Source organism: Dermacentor silvarum, chromosome 1, assembly GCF_013339745.2.
Source record: "Dermacentor silvarum isolate Dsil-2018 chromosome 1, BIME_Dsil_1.4, whole genome shotgun sequence".
NCBI classification, from domain to species: domain Eukaryota; kingdom Metazoa; phylum Arthropoda; class Arachnida; order Ixodida; family Ixodidae; genus Dermacentor; species Dermacentor silvarum.
The window spans coordinates 259,685,151-259,703,554 of NC_051154.1; the positions used below are offsets into that span (position 1 = coordinate 259,685,151).

At 44.7% G+C, this 18,404-nt stretch overlaps 1 protein-coding gene across 1 annotated transcript; it reads right to left on the reverse strand.

Moving 5' to 3' along the window:
- Window positions 1–551: 551 nt before the first annotated feature.
- On the reverse strand, window positions 552–17,626 carry LOC119437092 (nose resistant to fluoxetine protein 6). The gene is made up of 15 exons (XM_037704168.2): window positions 16,610–17,626; window positions 15,391–15,602; window positions 13,707–13,818; window positions 12,619–12,703; window positions 12,198–12,286; window positions 11,548–11,727; window positions 10,915–11,008; window positions 10,618–10,704; window positions 9,852–10,017; window positions 9,099–9,181; window positions 6,977–7,099; window positions 6,282–6,402; window positions 5,655–5,844; window positions 3,605–3,747; window positions 552–2,375 (listed from the first exon to the last, which is right to left on the reverse strand). The coding sequence occupies exons 1-15, from the start codon at window positions 17,229–17,231 to the stop codon at window positions 2,067–2,069; spliced, it is 2,616 nt and encodes an 871-aa protein (XP_037560096.1). The 5' UTR covers window positions 17,232–17,626; the 3' UTR covers window positions 552–2,066.
- Between the last annotated feature and the right edge of the window lie 778 nt (window positions 17,627–18,404).

Below are 18,404 nucleotides of genomic sequence, written 5' to 3' on the forward strand. Positions count from 1 at the left end.
TTCTAAAAAAAATATTGTATTAGAAATCAACAATTCACATCGATTTGCCATGTGAGCAGTGTCTTATTGCCTTGTGCATTTAGAAAAGTATAGCTTGCTTTCAAATTTAGGCCAGTAAAGACAGATAGAACGCAGTAAGCGAAGTCACAAGAACGTCCGACGCCACTAAATCAAAGATTAGACGAATCCATTCACTAACCATCTTTTCCATGGTGGCTGAAGGATCTCAACGCAAGAGTTCTCTCTGTTAATTTTAGCAGGAAACCGTATGCCGGCTGCAGCTGTCATGTTATGACCCCTTTTTATTTTTTTAGGGTTCACAATGTATAAGAGATGCTGTATACTGTCGCATCGTTATCATGTGATGTTATGCTTTAACAGGTGGCGTCTCTGTGAAATACGTGAATAAAACGCGCCAGTTATAACATTACACTTACTTTTATCCCGCGGCAAGCTCTTAACAATAAACTTACTGGTTGAAGCTCCCATTTCAGCGATGTGCTTGGGCAGTCTTTTTTTGTTCGGGGCGCGAAACTCCTAATAATTGACTGTTGTGTGGAATGCAGGGGCTCAAATAAGTTTATCATTGAAAAGTACGCATTAGTGAACTAACAATTATTCCTTAGCAAGGGGCGATCGTTGAAATTATGTCGAAGGGCTTATTTCCTCTATAGATTTAGCTTTGTAATGGAGTCCTATACGCATTTCAAAAGTTTCCTTAAGAATTACGAGTATTTTCGAAGCGAGGCACCCCGTTTTATAAAAACAAGAGAACCCCATATCTCTTGTCAGAATGTATCATGCACGTTTACTACAGCAAATTTACATCCTACGAATTTGTTTCTGGTGAGGTCTACATCAGAGGCTACAAAAAATCCCAATTTTAGGGTCAAGTTAATCGGGAACACAAAAACGTTCATAGGTTGTCTCCCACTTTTATACCTTATGATAAACTTTCTAGTTTTGAAAATGCGTCCAACATTTTGTACATTGCGAATGCATTGCTGTCCTACAACGTATTTTTAGCAATGCCGTGCCCTACCCAGTGATACGAAAATAACTCGACAAGTTCGGTTCAGAACACATGACACAATTTATTTACAAGTTATATACACAGCGCAAAGCGCATGATTCTATGGAAAATAAATAGGTCCGCATACGGCAAAATGCAACATGCCGACATTGTGAAAGTGATGCGTGCAAATTGAAGGTTTCCTACTAAAACAACAAATATTTACGAAGTCGTCATTCACGCACAAGATTTTTTTTTTCTCAGCATACGACTTTCATCATGAGCGAACGTGAAACTATGTTGGCCAACCATTTTGCCTTTTCTCCGCATATGCAGAGCCGTAGAAAGCTCGATAACTTGAACACAACGTTATTGCGTTCTTTGCATTCATAGAACATTAAGTATAGCCAACTGTTTATACAAGGCTTCTTTTACGTGCAATATATTACCTCAAAACATTTGCCCCTCACGTCATTCTTCTTGCATTCCTTGTATCTCATTAGTAAGCTTCAGGCTGTTTAAATAATGGGCAGTCGCATTTTCCCCGCATAGCAGCTGAAGCTACCGAAAACGGTGAACAACAAATGAAAGGGGGGCGGGGGGGGACTTCCGCATGTTGCACCCGTAGATAGCCCTGAGCCTTCGGCAGACATGTAGGTGAATTTACTGTTTAGCAATTGTGTGACGGTGGAAACCTTTCAAGGGACGCTTCCACGTCCTCTCATTATGGGACGCGTATAGTGACTCAAGGTGGGTCGGTTGCAAAAGCCGTGTAGCACTGACGTCAGCAAAAGCAATCAGTTTCGAAAACCCGTCGCCGCTTTCCCCGGCGAGAGTTCTTCAGGCGGTAACCTTGTTCAAATACGGCGTAATTCTTTCCCGCACAAAGTTGCGCACCTGCACACGCAATGCACCGAACACATAGACTCATGTACTGTCTTTTTTTCTGAGACCGCTCTGGCTTGCCCGCAAGGGTACGCAGAAGCACCAATCGGTGGACGATTGTCACGCCTCGTACAGACTGCCCAACAACGATTGTTAGCCTGGTTTCACATTACAAGCGACAACTCTTCTCGACGCAGCATTTGTCATCGCGACCCGTTCCTCCTAAAGAAGGAGGCACTGCTCCGGAGAAATAATTCTTGATCGGACCCTCCTCGATGATGCCGACGGGCAAGTCCTTGTCATTGTTGTTGCTGTTATGCTGGACGCCATTAGCCGCGACGGCCGCCCGCGAGGTTTCCTTTCGCCGCTCGGGCATGAACACCAGCTTCTCGAGGTGTCCCGTCGGTGCGTCGCAGGCGATGAAGAGGAAGTAGCTTAGGATGTAGCTCCACACTACGACGGCGAAGCACTGGGACACCTGCGCAATCCGGTAACAATTAACGCGAAACACTGGCAGAAGAAATTTCAATCGTTATCTTTTTTAATCATAACGCAATTCGTTTGGGACTTAATAGCGGATTATAGAGAATCAACGAACCTGACCGTCTTGGAAGGCTTAAATTTACCACTAAGACTATCTTTTCCTGCCGAAATAGTGGCAGCCCTGTATGAACAGTCTTTACGGCTGTCGTGGAAATTGGGTTATAAGTTGCACTTGACCGCAAGATGGCGGCATTGATGCTATGTTTTGTTGGCTTATACTTTTGAAGTAAAGAAAACCTGTGGCCATCGCTCCGACAAATAGGGTTTGTGAGACTCCATAGAGAGCCTCGCGAAAGAGGAATCAGTCTCAAGGCATGCATGCCTGCTGTTATTAAACAAATAGCTGCAATGCTATCACGCAGCCAATACTTCAGTAATAGCAATAACGCACAAAGGGTGTGCCCATGTTGCTCCTAAAATATAATTTAAAACGAGTGTGCTAGTCAACTAGGCTAAAGGCCCACATCCTAATCGACCGCTACACCTGTTTAACAAACTTCGCGCTGGGAAAACCTGTTTCACATTACTGTTGGTAGACCGGAAAACTTTCAACTCTGGAAGCGTGGTCTACTCCGTCCCTCCCTCCTTAACCTCCTTTAGGTTCCAGAGCTCTGTCTATGAAGTCAACTCTCCCTTTTGCTCTATAAGAGTTCTTTCACGTCAATTGAGAATGTCTTAGCTTAAGACACGTGGTGAATTGACCTAAAAAAAAGAGCGCGGTGTGTTTCATGAGCTGTATAAATGAGAATTCCTTGCCGCTTGGCCCCGTTACGATTAACAAAATAAAACCAATTCTATAGAGTCGCCTTGTTAACCGGCTAGCAAGGGAGACGTAAATCAAATACAAGTTAGGCCCCAGGATTTTTCAAGCTTATTAAGCGACGTAATATGCACTAAAAGTTTAAAAAGTCGCATCATTTCAGTAAGTTACGTCGCATATGTTTGTCTCCAAACAGAACATCAGATCGGATCTCTCAATCCTAATGATATAACGTCTAACTCTCTCACTGCATGAAGTCGTGCGTAGAAGCGAAAACATGGCTATCCTTTAAAAAAAAGTTCAATCCGTTCAGATTTTTAGGTCTTCATTCGCGCTGCCAATATTGGAGCGCTACATAGAGGTAGCCATAACTGGAACACAACAAGAGCGTCCACTGGACTCACCAGCGTGAAGTGCGAGAAGAAGACACGTTCCCTGGCGATGTGGTACATGAGTATGAAGAAGGGCGAGTGGATGAGATACACGCCGAACGACAGCCGGCTCAGTGGCACGAACCCATTCCAGGACAAGAAGCGGTTCACGATTCCTGCGTTAGTTTGGAGTCAAAAAAGAGGGAGATAATGAGGAAAACACGAAACACTGTTAAACGGGTGGACAATAACTCGAGTAGGAGCATAAATTAATTCCGTTGGTCATTTCACGTTTGGACAACTGGGGCGCTATAACGAAAAATGATTCCAAACTGTTTTGATTCCAAACTCCTGAAGCCAAATTTACGTAACCACCGACGCAAGCATCAGGCGGTGACCCACAGCGTTGTTTGAATAACCCAATCAAACAATCTCTTCGCTTATAGAAGGTCACCTTTGTTCGTTTTCAAAACCAATAACATTGTCTACACTCAGCGGTTTTTCTTATCTAATTGGCTGACAAGAGGCGGGGAGCACGCTCAAGTGGAGACGGTTTCTATGGGGCCGATCCAGCACAGTGAAAATAGATAACCGCATGAAGAGGGTGGTGCCGGCTTCTCCGATTGGTCCGCTTCGCCTTACTTAGCTTGCGGTGGCTAGTCCAAAATCTCGGCGGCGTGCAACTAAAGGATAATAATGCCGCTAAAACGGATCCTCAGCAAGAAAGAGTTGGCAGATCGATGTCGTCTACGTGCCTGAAAGGGCTCGACAACGTTTTACTGCCACGTAAAAAGGTTTATCATGCGCAAATAAATACATGCTCACCGGCAGGTGCGAGTGGCGAGGACCTGAGCGATTGACGGGCAGCCATCTTCTATTCCTTTCGGAACAGGGCACTCTCTGGCTATTCAGAGAAATGTTCAGTTTTGTTCGGTATATTAATGCATTTTTTTGCGTACACATCACTTCGACGCGGTGAGTTTTCGCGGTTTTGTCAGGTCGCGTGACAGACAGGCGAAGTGGGCGTAGCCAGAAAACAATGGGCTAATATCAGAGGGCTAATGGTGAAAAGGCGTCGAATCAGGAATTATAATTTTTCTTTTTTGTGGTTTAAGTCATGCGTAAGCAGTGTCTACACGTTATATCAGATGGGGAGGTATCGCGGTTTTCGTGACTTAGCGTGACAGACAGGTGAAGTTGGGAGTGGCCCGAAAATGTTTTGACCAATCGTGGAGGCTGATGCTGAAATTGGAATCAAAACAGCTTGGAATCATATTACGTTATAGCGCCCCTGGGCTTCATTTCGTCAAAAATGAAAACAGGCTTTCTTGTCCGCCATTCTTAGTGCCATTCTTGGTTCACTTGTCTCGAGTATTTTTTGCATTACCGTTTGCTTCACATCAAAAAATCAATTCAAACTTATTTTTCGTTCGACAGGAGGGGCCCTAATATAGCTAATAACAGCGTGGCGGCGCTTCACCGCCTTCCTTCTAGTAAAGATTTGTAGGGGCTTTCACCGCGCTGTAAATGCGCTAACAAAACGAAGTGAAGTGTGGAAGATAGAAACTTTATTTATAAACACTCACATGTGTTCTAAATAATTTACATGTAGGTACTTCATCAAAACGTGCAACTTTAACACATTTTAATGATAGTACTGCATTGAGTACTACGCTCACGAAAGAAACACAAGCAAAAAAAACATGGCCACTAAAAGTAATGAACGCGCGTTGCAGCAGACAAGGCTTTTATTCGCATCATTTTTATAGTACAATCTAGTCATCATATTTAATAAATAAATGAAGAGGGGCCGCCGAAAAGTATGAACTGAATCGCAATCGCCGTCTACACGCGTCATCAATTCGTGACAAATTTTGCAGCGATAGACTCGGGAGAATACAGATTTGAACGTTTCACTACCAGACAAAGCTAATACGCAAACAAAGAAGCTGCTTTAGATCATTTTCACAAGGACACCCTCGATTACTCAAGGTTGGAGAAAACGTGCCCCCTCTCCCCTACATCGATTGAGTCCCAAAATAAAACACAGTCGTGCGTTCTTCCTTGAGCCGTTTCAACCTACCTCCTCTGCCAGTAGCGCATGTGAAGACGAACCATGCCACACATATGGACCAAAAGATGCGGTCGGTGAAGGCGTAAAACATGCGCTTGGTCTCGGAAGACCGCTCGCTGCTTCGGTACCAGTCGATCTTCATGAACAGGCAGTACAGGCCACAGAACAGGCAGATACACCACAGTGAGGCCTGGATCATCTGTGCAGAGACACCACATCGAATTAGTCACGACAAGAAAAATACGAGTGATAATTTAGAGGTGAGGAGGGGGGGGGGGGCGGGAGGGGAGTACAGGGGGCAACGACGCATATCGGTTATATTTTGCAAGGAGGAATACTCGTTTCCTATTTCCTGCGTCGCCAGTTGAAAAAAAAAACAATTATTCATCGGGGCCAGTAACATCGACAATATTGGTTTATGTTCAGAGTGGTAGTAAGCCAGTTGTGGTTTTATTTCTGTAATATCACCCGCCACGGTGAGTATTAGCTGTATGATATGACCCCCGAGATAGCGTTAATAACTAGGAGACCTATCTTCCAGCCAATAACATTCTCGCTTTGCAAAGAATTGTCAACGAAAGTGTTGCGGAGAGCCTCTTAAAAGCGTTTTTAGGCGAAAAGTTGACCGCGACTCACCTTTGAGATTTTTGCCTTTCCGTATCTCTCGACGAGAAGGAATGTTAAGCATCCAGAAAAGAAACAGACGCCGTGGTAGAATGGAAGCATGTAGTAGTGGTTCAGCGTGTCCATCACAGTGCTGAATGAAAAGCAAAAGCAAAAAGTGGTTATTTAAACCATGGGTTGGCTCTAGTGTGGTGTGACCATTTGACAGAAAATTGGAGCAAAAGGACTAGTCTGTAAGCAAAATAAAAGCTATCATGCTCTTCAAAGGTAGTTAGACAAAAAATAGAGCAGCGTACGGTGTTATTAAGTTTTGAATATAACACATTTGAGATTATCTGAAAATCTAAATAATTAGTGAAACAAACACAAAGGGGCCACAATTCAATGTTTTGAGGCTTTCAATCAATGTTACCTCCTCGCAACTATCGCAACTATATGTCACAAACATAAAACATGTCTACAAGGGATCGCGCGTAAATAGGAAACGTTTCTTTGAGCTTCAGCAGAGGCTCAATTTCGCTGCGGCGCCCGCTGTCAAATCATCATACTCTTATCATTATAGACTTAAATTGTAATTTGGACCATTACGGCCAAAGAAATAACGCGATTTTCAAACAAAGGTGTTCAGCTTACAATAAAATGGTCGGAAGGTTCTAAGCACGGGGAATAGAATTTACAAAGCTTGGCGTAAATCCACTGGGCCTTACCCGAACTCATTGGCCACAGCCACAAGGAACGGCGTCATGTTGGTGCCATATATCTGCCAGGCAGCGATTCCACAAGACACGATGGATAATACACTGAAAATTAATGCGATGAGCCATTTCCTCCTGCAAAGAAAGTCGAAAACGAATGGTTGATTCATTGTGTGTAAAGAAGAGAACATTAAGAGACGAACACCAGGGAACTTAATCGCCTCAATCATGTGCTCGTGGATTTCTGTTCCAATTTAAACATGCAAATAACGCAGCCATATCAAAAGCGGCTAACATGCAGCTACTTTTTTCATTACAAGGACATGCACACTGTATACGAGCCAAAATGTTCATTCATTGGATCTTGTGTAATGCTGCATTACCTCAAACGAAGGTTACGCAGCTTAAAGTGTGTTGACATCATTGGCAAAGTTGCAGGACAACAAAAAATGTTATGTTGTTGACTGCATCTCACGCTGCAAGTTCCTAAATGGCGTATTCTGCAGCAAAGCATCACAGTTGTTCTCCAATCTCCGGATCCAAACACCGGATCCAAAGAACTACTTCCGTCCTATATATATATATATATATATATATATATATATATATATATATATATATATATATATATGTTGCATATTTTCTCGCTTCGACACCGATACATGTGGAGCATATTCTATATACCGGGTGTTCAAATTACGCTTTACGGCATTCCTAAAAAGCGCCTGTGGCAGGTAGCATAATTCTTTTCGTTGAGCTAGGTTATTCGAAGAAACGGGCTTTAGTAGCACGAGAAATCGAAACACATATTCCAATTATTACCAAAAATTGACCAATGAACTTGTTAGTTAATTACTTTACGACACATATTGCAATTTACGAATTGTAGTCGGTGAGTTTGTAAGACGCATCCACTTGAAATGAATTTCCAGGATGACACCAGTTTCGAGATATTATTTCCCAAAGTGTGAGACCAAAAACATGAGTGTTCCACTTACTTTTATTCTTCAATGTATAAAACAGCATTTTGGTAAAAAAGTAATCGTTATAACAGTGCATTTTACGGCGAGTTTGATGGCGCTTATTTCCAAAAAGGACGTTCCTCAACAACAATAAACAGCCTATTAACTTACAAATGATGCTCTGTCATTATCACTGACATGTAAGATATTTCTGATAAAGAAGGTGAAACTCTGCAGCGTTTGTGTATGTATAGCTGTCCAAAGTTGTCAACGAAATATTGATTTTTTTCATTTTGTTGAAGCGTGCGGGACGCTTTATGGGTACATAAAATGCTGATTCAAAAGTCCCAGCACCTTATTCATATCCTACTGTGTAAGTCACCCCTATTTTATGGCGATAGCAATTATATGGACACTCGATGCGCATTTCTACCGTCGCCGTCGCCGTGAGGTTCCGTATAAAGTCCAACGGCGATAAAATCGTCGCCGCGCGCCGTACGCTGTGTGTGCGAGTGAAAGCGTAGAGGGGAGCCGGCAGTCGCGGCTCAATGTAGCGAACGCGAGGGAGGAAGGCAGGCCGGAAGCGCACGGTCGTCTTTTGGGAGCGCAAGGCATGGGGGCGAGGCGACGGAGAGGGAGAGGGAGGGGGGGAGTGTTCTGCTCCGCCGGCTGCTGCTTACAGCGAGGCCACCCCGTATCTTGAAGCGATCGAAAGCGCTTGAAAGCGATCTAAGTGCATGCGCCGAGTGTCCATAGCTTCGTATGCGCTCTGCTTTCGACGTTTAGTTCGCGTTGAAGCGAGACGAGAGACAGCGCAAAGGTCAATTTGCCCGCTGCTGCTGGCGCGCTTTCACACTCCGGCGTTTTCACAGCAAATTTCCGCGGTCATCGAGCGAGATGTGTTCATGTTTACGTGTGCGCGCGTGACACCGGGCTTGTCTATTTAGTTAGTAAGCGAATGTTTGCAACTTTATACGGCTAATTTAACTACTATCGTTACTTCGTATAGCAATCGATGCTTCGCCTTTCGGGCGAAACTGAGACTTTATTACCTTCCTTTTGGCATTAGAGCCAGAAATGACCAATGTTTTGAAACAGCTTCTCTGGCGTCACACGCAACTGCAGAATATGTTTCCGCTGGTCTGCGTCCAAATGCATATAACAATACTTACGCTTTAAAGATCTGGATAATCACTACCGCCACCAGGAAGAACTGATAGTCTGCAGACAGGTACCACAGGTGTGGCATGGTGGACTGTAAGGACAGAGAAAAGAGAATTAACTTCTACTGAAATGGGAAGCGCAACATACTTGATATGACAGGATTAAACTTTGGTTAGATAAGCTTCGAAAAAAAGGAAACACAACTTTCTCCGTAACTGCCTCTGTAGAACTCTTGCGTTCGGAGAACGAGAGATAAACAGAAGGGAGGAAAGGCCGGGTGGTTAACGAGACGCACGTCCGTTTTGCTACCCTGCACTCGGGGAAGGGTTTATAGGGATGAAAAGAGAGAGTTTATATGTAACTATAAGGCTTAACTTTGTTTGTTAATTAACCGGGTCTGTGTTTTCGTTAGCTTCTTTTCACTCCTTTTTTAATCTGTTTTTTTTTTCAATCGTACTAATATTTCATGTGGCTAAAAGTGATACTTCCCCTGCCCTGCCCATCGACGAACACTGCCCTGGCTGGCACATTGTTTTGAAATACGAAATACAGTCTATCCTTGCACTAAATATTACTTTGGAATTGAGAAAAAAAACGAAGTTTCTTTGTGTGGGTCCATCAACGAGTTATGCTGTTGGTCTGTTCTAAGGAGTCCCTATTACATCTACTAAGCTACCTACAGCTGGGCTGTATTGGCGTCGTCTACTCCTCAATGAGTTTAAGTTCACAACTACTAGATTTCAGAAAAAGGGCACACTCACCACTTCCTCGTCCGCCCTCCAGTTGCGCATCTGAAACAACAAGTCCCACCAGTGGTTGCGAATTTCTGCGTAGAATCTGTTGTAGAATTCCTTAGAATTGGGTCCCGTTGCAATCAGGGGCAGCAGGTACATGCACATGATCATGAAGAAGAGCGGAACGGTGGCCCTGCGATCGGAAGAGCATTGCATTTCAGTTTAAATGTCGGAGCTTGACACCTCATGATGTTCGCAGTCTTAAAAGGTGTCTGAATCTGAAAGGCATTGGCAACACTCAAGTCCTCCACAGTGAATTGACTCATGCACTTACACTAGTAAAAGCACTGCGTTTTCAAGCGTTATCTATATATATATATATATATATATATATAGTATATATATCAGTATGCTACTCAGAATCTTTCCTTGTGCAGAAGATGCTCGAAATGCGCTCTCCAGGTTTACTATAGAATTCCTTCGTTATTATTACTTATGCAATGATATTAACCGATTCTGATTACTATGTAATAACTTGTTTTTAGGAACCAACCTTAGGACAGCGTAAAAGGGTTTTTCCTTTCATTAAAATCAATGTTCAGCAAAGAGAAACAGGTCATGCAAAAACCAGTCCATAGCTGTATCGGACGCAGTTATTACTAGAAAGGAAAGAACGTTGATAATGATGTGCTAGGAATAAACTTTTGATACTACAGATAGTATCCCAATGCATTTTACATACCATCTATAATAAAAAAGTCGTTAATTAAAAGATCACTTTTCTTAAACTCACCTTAAGTATCGTCGGATGATTGCCACCACAGCCACGACAACTCTATTGCGCTTTTGCTTGCTAAGTGTGTAGTACAACAAAAATCCACTGCAGAAAAACAAACAAGAAAAACGAATCAGCGCTCCACTTGTGAAGATCGTAATTTTTGAAGTTTCCACGGCTTCGATTTCTACGGGAAACATGACGAAGCCCCAGTGTTATATTTCAAGAGGATATTCATCTTAACAAATGGCTTCGACCACTTAGACAGTAAATGAGCAAATTTACTCCAAGCTTATAGAGTGGCTTGATGTTTACCTGAAGAAGAAGAAGCTGTCCACAGCCAAGTAGCCTGCTGTCACGATCAGTGTTTCCCAGCGCTCAAAGTAGTGAAGGGCGTTAACGAGCCTCGCTGAAAAGATGACCGCAGCACATTGTCAGAATAGCAAATAATACATTTGTACGACAAAGTAATGCTTAGTTCGTAGGAGGAGAATATGCTACGATCACTAAATGATATTTTATTCATTAGAAAGGTACGCCAATACGAACAAACGTTTAAGTGAATTTACACCAAACTGCGAATGATGAGAGCAGGGTTGCAGCAACAATGCATAATGACTACTACATGACGTGCTCTCACAGTCGTGTTAGTGCTCACGGCAGCACCGTTCAAACGTTAGCTCACTTGTACATACTCCCTTCAGGAATACGGATAAAGTTTAGTATGACCGTATAGCAAATAACTGACAGGGGTGATTAATAATTATTGTACGTTGATGCGTGCGAAATAAGACAAAAACGCAAGACAACCTCCCTCCTTCCCACCTTTACTATACTCCTGATAACCGTCTGCGTTATTGCCGAAAAGTACACTTTAACAGTCAGACCATGTGTAATGAAGCTTTCACACTTCCTTAGAGTAATAATAAATGCTGCAAGTAGGCTTACTTATGTTTTCGGTTATGGTTCCGTAGGAGTGGCCAAGGCAAATCCAGAAGATGCTCAAAAAGCGGATGCCGTGCATGAAGCGGTAAGAGTAAGTTTCAGAATCTTTGTCCTTGTTGACGCTCAGAATCAGCCTTGTGTTTGACAATGCTGAGAATGCCACAGCGCACCTGTATGGAACGGCTAGAAAAAGAAAAGAAAACACAGTTGAAAGCAGTTTTAAGAATGAGTAGACAGTCTACAGTATACATTCGGAAGGCTATAATGCAATAAGGTGTAAATTGCGTTCCAGTTCTCCAGCTGAATGAGGTGAATATTTTCTTCATGGCAGATATTGTTAGACCAATAGAATACTGACGAATGAATTCAGTGGTCGCCTTAATAACGTCAGGAAGCCCTTGATATTCAATATTGTGCAAAAATTTTGAGTCATGATTTTATATTTAATGTTCGTCATGTTGTTTCCTGTAAAATCTCTGCTAATATTGGCCGTTAGTTTACAGTGCCAAGAGATTGACCTTGTTGCTGGTTGTTTCTTTTCCTTCTTTTTTTTCTATTTATTGTGGCGTTTTTGCAACATCCTTATGCAACTACTTGTTTCTATTTGAAAAGCAAGTTTCTTAAAAAGTACGAGTGCCAATACATTTGCGTACCTTTCTTGCGGCTCTTGTCCCAATTTTCCGTAAGTAGCTCAAAGCCTGTTGCAACAACGATCACAGCCGCGAGGACTGCCAGAAAACCTCTGAAAATTTGCACAAACAAGTCAGAAAAAAAAAGAAAACTCACATGTACTTATGATTCACTCGGGTGAATGCAATGCGATCGCTGTACGCGACCCAAAGATTTGATCATTATTCATCATAATCCGCATGACTTCGCATAGCGCATGTAATTTGTAATGTGATATTACATTATCATAGCATTTCTGTGCCTGCTGCTGTCTACGAGTCTATGACGTTTCCTTGACTTTACGTAGACACGAAGTTAACATCCCAGCAGGCGTATCATCATGTATATATAGATGTAATACTTGAAGTTTCAGCTACGAAGACAGCGCCATTTATAAACACTTACATTATCCAGGCTTGTGTGGTGTTTATCGCTTCATCCTCATTTGTCACGCAGTTCTTGACAACAATTTTTGCCACATTTCCCATCACTGCAATAAAAAAAAACCAAGGCGAGTAGTAAGCATGCGCAGAGTAATATACTTGTGCCTGCATGTACACACAACTAAATCGTTACTGTTTCCGCATTTTTATAAAAACGGCTCTTTTTTCATGTTCCTGACAGGGATGCAAATGGAGCGCAGGCGTAAAGACCTTATAACGAAGAAACGGTGGTGTTCTTTTTTTTTCATTTACTACGGAGCGTTAACTTACATGTTCCACGCAAACGAATACGGAACTCACAGACTGCACCGAAAGGACACTACCTTCTTTAATCCGCATCAGAAGGCATTGTATGTGCCCGTGCACGTGTGAGTACGTGCGGTACTGTTTTTGTCTATTTCAGCAAATGCCCAAAAAGGCCTAATTCATCCCTTAAGTTGCTTGTGAAATTCTCATGTGACAATAAAATTTCTTCTCAGAAACTTCGAAAATTTGTTACGAATTAGCTTGCATGCACTACAGGTCTGAACAAAAGTTTAGAAAAAAAGCAAGTGAAAAAAAAACAAAATTTAGTTGCAACTTCACCGCACAACCATAAATCGAACTGCTGTGCTTGCACACGCCAGATTTTATGACCATTCTTTTCATTTTCCAATTTTCTTGCGTTTCGTTATTTGCTCGAATGAAGCCGCACACTCCTGCTGTCGCCATGACGGGGCTAGTCAGCAAGACTGGTAAGAAATTAAGAGAAACAGCCAGAAAGGACTTTTGGACAACATCGCTCTAGATCGACATTCCGGACTGCCGGCGAAGGTAACGAAAAAATTGTGAATTTGCGAGATTTCGTTTTGACGAATACTAAGTCGGACACATGTACGCTCTACGTCAGCGCTGTGCACACGCCAAAACATATTCCGTATTCTAAAAAAGCACAAACACACACACACACACACACACACACACACACACACGCACGCACGCACGCACGCACACACACACACACACACACACACACACACACACAAATAGAAATACTACTGCTGTACGTACGGGTGCGGGCGATGTTGGTGAGGTCTTGCGCGCTACACGAGCTTACGAAGCACACGCCGAGGCGGAGACCGGGAAGCCTTTCGTCTGTGACGTATGAAGTAAAGTTTTGGGCCTAAGAAAAAAATATTAAAAGACGGTTCAGAACAAAGAACAAAGAAAAGGAAGAGAATTCAGTGCGACAAAACGCCCACTAGACCATTTTCTAGAGCATTAGGCGGGGGGGGGGGGGGGATCATCGGGACACTACCCTCGACACAGCGTCTCAGAGCATTGTCAGAGCATTGTCGGAATGAGGTCGCGCTGGCTATGTCTTTCTGCGCAAAGGGCCTCTCTATGGTAACTGCCAATCATGAGATATCGTCAGCTAGCCCGCGGCGCTTCGTGCTCACTGGTATCATCGACTGCGCTGCGATGTTGCGAGCACGTAGTGCTGGAAACCTTATGGACTCGAAAGCTCATGCTGAACCAGTTCGTCCCAGGGGACGCACTAGGTATGCCAGAAGTAGGTCACCAAAATTATGAATAGTTGTGATAGATCTGTTAATTATCGAAAGAATTACCCTACCTTGACCCCATTTTAGACTGCGTTGTATTCTTAAAGTGAAATATTTGTGGCGCATTTCCGACGTGGAGCCAGCTGTCATAGGAGCCTGGCCCACATGGAGTGAACTTTCACGGCGAACTTCATGCGGCCCGAACCAGCGCGGCTGAACGCCAGCGTGCCGCCGCCGTGCTGCACCCACGCACATGCGGCGAAAACCAGGCAGCCACCGCCGCCACGATTTCAGTGTTGCTAGAAATAGCCTGATTTCATTCCCAGTAAAATGCAGTGAAAAAATTGGTTCGCCAGTTTTTCGCAAGAACATCGCTCCATGTGGGTCGGGCTTGACGCTGCGCGATAGAAAGGCACCAATATCGGCCGAAATTGGTCCCATGCTGCGAACGGTGGCAGCAAATACACCATGCCGCGCATTCCAGTCACGAAAACAGCTCTGTTTTTGTGCGACGTAAACATGGGGGCGCTTCATAACGCCGGGTGACGGCGGGCGTAAAGGCGAAAATACGTTCCAAGCGGTTGTCATTTAGTGCGACGTTTGCCTCATTTGCGCCGCTATTTAGCGGTCACCGTGTTCAGGGGTAAGCCGCATTGTATCGCCTGTAACTCAAATCCGGAAACTTTGTTGCCGGATTGCTCGACGGCTGCGTTGACTGAGCATTCAACGTGCCAATGACAGTATGCTGATTTAGAGTGTAGAACTATATGTCGTAATAACATTTTTCAGCAGCTCGACACAGTTTTCAGAAATATTTGCTGCAGACAGTATAATCGTGCGTGACCACATTGTAAGGCATGTCAAGGCACCTGTTCGACGAAGGACGTTTCTCTTCATCTCGGTGAGGTTCGCAAGACAAAAGAACTGTCCTTTCGCAGACGGCGCCGATGGCGATCTCGATTCAGTAACGAATATTTTGTCTGTGTGGGCATTATTTCCCAACCTTCACTTCAGCACCATGGTTTAGAAACAGTTTTTAGGTGCTTGTATGACACAACTTGGGTGAGACACATTTCATCACATGGCATACCTCATCAGTAAGCTACAGGGGACAGGAACATTCGTCCATGTCCCCTGTAGAAAAAAAATATAAGAAATATGAACCACAACATAGAAAGCAGAATGCTCACCCTTTTGTGTGAGTAGAGGAATGCAGGGAGTATGTCGCCTATGAACGAACGGTCGTCGCCGAGCGACACGTGAACGTTGCAGTACTGGCCGCGCACTTTCACGTCCCCGTATTCGTCGCGCACGACTGTCTCGATGCACTCATCGTAAGCGCCCAGATCAGCCGTGGACGCCTGCAGCATACCGTTCGGGTACTTGGCCGTAGAGTCAACCACTGCATGAGTTTGTAGGTCAAGACACGCAAAATAATGAAAACGTGAAAGAAAGGACTGCTGGACAATAAAAAAATTTTCGAGCCGTTCAGCTGTTTCGAACCGTATCGAGACGTTGTCAAAAATAGTTGTGAATTACCTACAGTCGGCTATGTTAATTTAGCTTGCACAAGAAAATATAGCGCGTGCACTTTACGCTCTGCCGCTGTATATTTTTGAACTAGGGCCCTCGTAGGTGACTATCACTCTCATATGAGTAGCGCTACGTTAGACAAATAGTCAGCGTTAAGTACATTAGTCACGACATGTAATTTATTTATTCTATGCTCTAACTGACATGAAGAAGAACGTAAATTTATTTTCAAATCAATCAGATTCGAGTCCGGCGTCTTTTTTATTGGGTCTGGGCACCCGCCGCGGACACGGTTCCGAGACCTTGTCAGAAGCGGCTTCCTCGGCTCACTGAACGGCCCATAGTTGTGCTGTCAGGTTCGAGCTGAGCATTGTAGTCTTCCAGCGCGAGCGGAGGCTGGCGGTGGAAGAGATGGAGGGGTCGGCACTGCCAGAATTGTTTGTTAAATCCTGACACTCCCATAGCATGTGATTAAGTGTGGCAACCTCGCCACACGATGTGCATCTGTCTAACTGGAATAGAATACTTATTTATTCCAGATCTCCAACTGGCATGGGAATTTACGTCTTACTCGAGCCTTTCTTGGACAGCTAAACTTCGGAGAAATATTGTGCACAAGCTGTGGAGGCTTCCAACGCTGGCAGTTCTTATAAAACGCTGCAGTATACAATGTGGTACACCAAGCACTGATGTTTGTCATGAGATTTGAAAACAATCTCGTTACAAACATTACACTTCGCGGTAGAATCTCAGCTGCATACTAACCAGACATGACCCATTATACGGGCATTGAGCCCGGTTCTTACGACATGCGTTGCGGGTTTAAAGCTAAATGAATGGTGTCTCAGTTATTTGAGAACATCAGAAAATACTCACGTCTCAGGGCCCACGGCTCGAGCTCCTGAACTGCACGCATGAACTTCAGCACGCCGAGGCTGCATTCCGTGGATATATCAGCTTGCAGTAGCCTCCGCGCGAGCCCGCTGCCCATGGTCGACATTATATGCTTAATGGTGGCCTTGACGTCTTCGATAAACTTCGATTTTCTTGGTTCATACGAATCCGTGGTCGAAGATGGTGCTTCCCGCTTTGTATCCAACGCGCTACTGGTAGTGGAGGTTGTCGCTGATGTCCTGGTTTTTGCGCCCATCGACTCATTGAGCGTTGTCGACCGCGTCGCTCGCGAAGTCGCCACGGTGGCAGTGCGTCCATTTTCACTAGGCGGAGGGCGAGCAGTTTCTGTCGACCCAGTCGGTGCAGGTAAGTGTTGCGGTACACTACTGGACTGCGATTGGCGAAAAACCTCTTCGCTTCCGAGAGAACTTGTGGCCTCCGTTGGATTCCAAGAGCTTAGGATATCCGTATGTCCAGCAGTGGGAAGGCCAGACTGCGTAGCTATGCTAGCGCATTTCACAGTGTGCGTCGAGCAAGCCAGAAACAGAACGAGTAGGCCACTAAAAATATGGAGCCTAGCTTGCCAGATTATTCGAGGCACCATCACCGTTACGCAAGCAAGTAAGCCTGCAGTTGGATGAAAATTGCGATTGTACTTGCTTTCTAGTGGCGATACTAGTAAGATAAGTATTTCTCGCCTAAAGCGACACGCTCGGCGAGGATTCAGAAGTATCCCAAAGTTCTGGCAAGTTGAATTAGACAGACCCCGATTCGTTGGAGCTATCCAGCCGAACCCGACTTCTACACCTGGTTGGCTAACTGTCCTTTGCAATGAATGCCCTATTCTAAGGCAACGTTGAAAACGAAAACCAACGATTCAGTCCCGGTGGCGTATCGAACCAACCGTTCGAAACGTATCGCAGTCGTGTTTCGGCGACTAAAGCTTCCGGGAAACCATACCCGGCCGTTATAACCGAACCGTCCCTCCCCGCTTTTTTTTTTCTTCGCTTTTTCCCACACTTTTCCACGTCACCACTCACGGGTATGACGTCACTGAAGGGGCGACACCAGAGCAGCCAGCGAACGTTGGGGGCTTTTTCGGAAAAGAGAGCGAAAGTCGCCGCAGCATCCGGAGGAGGAGGGATGGCAGGAAGGAGAACGACCATTGACCGTGAATGGCATCGCCATCGGCGCGTCTTCGGCTGAGGCAGAAGGAGTAAACAAACAAAAAAAAAGTAAAGGGTATCGCCGGCAGTCCAACCCGACTCGTAATAATAGTCATCGAAGCGTTGCGTGTTGCCAAACTTTTTCTTTTTCTTCTTTGTGGAAGCCACCGCTCACGTGCAGACGACGGCGGGCGACGCCACTGACGAGTGAAGCAAATCCAAAAGAGGAGAACGTTGTTACGTCGTCGTAAATTCCGGACCAGCTTCTGGCGCGCAGCGAAGCCGCGCCGCCTAGACAAGGAGAAAGAACAGAGATCAAGCGCAAGTAGAGAGAAACGTTGCTCGAGAAAAACGGAATAACTTCGGAGGCTTGCCAACACTCGGTGTGCTCTGTCTTTAACCCTTTCACTTTTCGGGAAGGCGAGAAGGGTGAGAGTCCGGGGTGGGGATCGCTTGCCAATTTGGCATCTGGCGTCGCTTCGCCAGCGCAATCGTTCATCGCGTGCGCGTTTTCAGCTAGCAATCTTGACGTGCCAGACGCGCCGAGACGCGCGGGCGGAGAGAGACGCCGCCGGCAAGAAGCGATTTCGAGGGCGTCCTGGGAAGAGCGC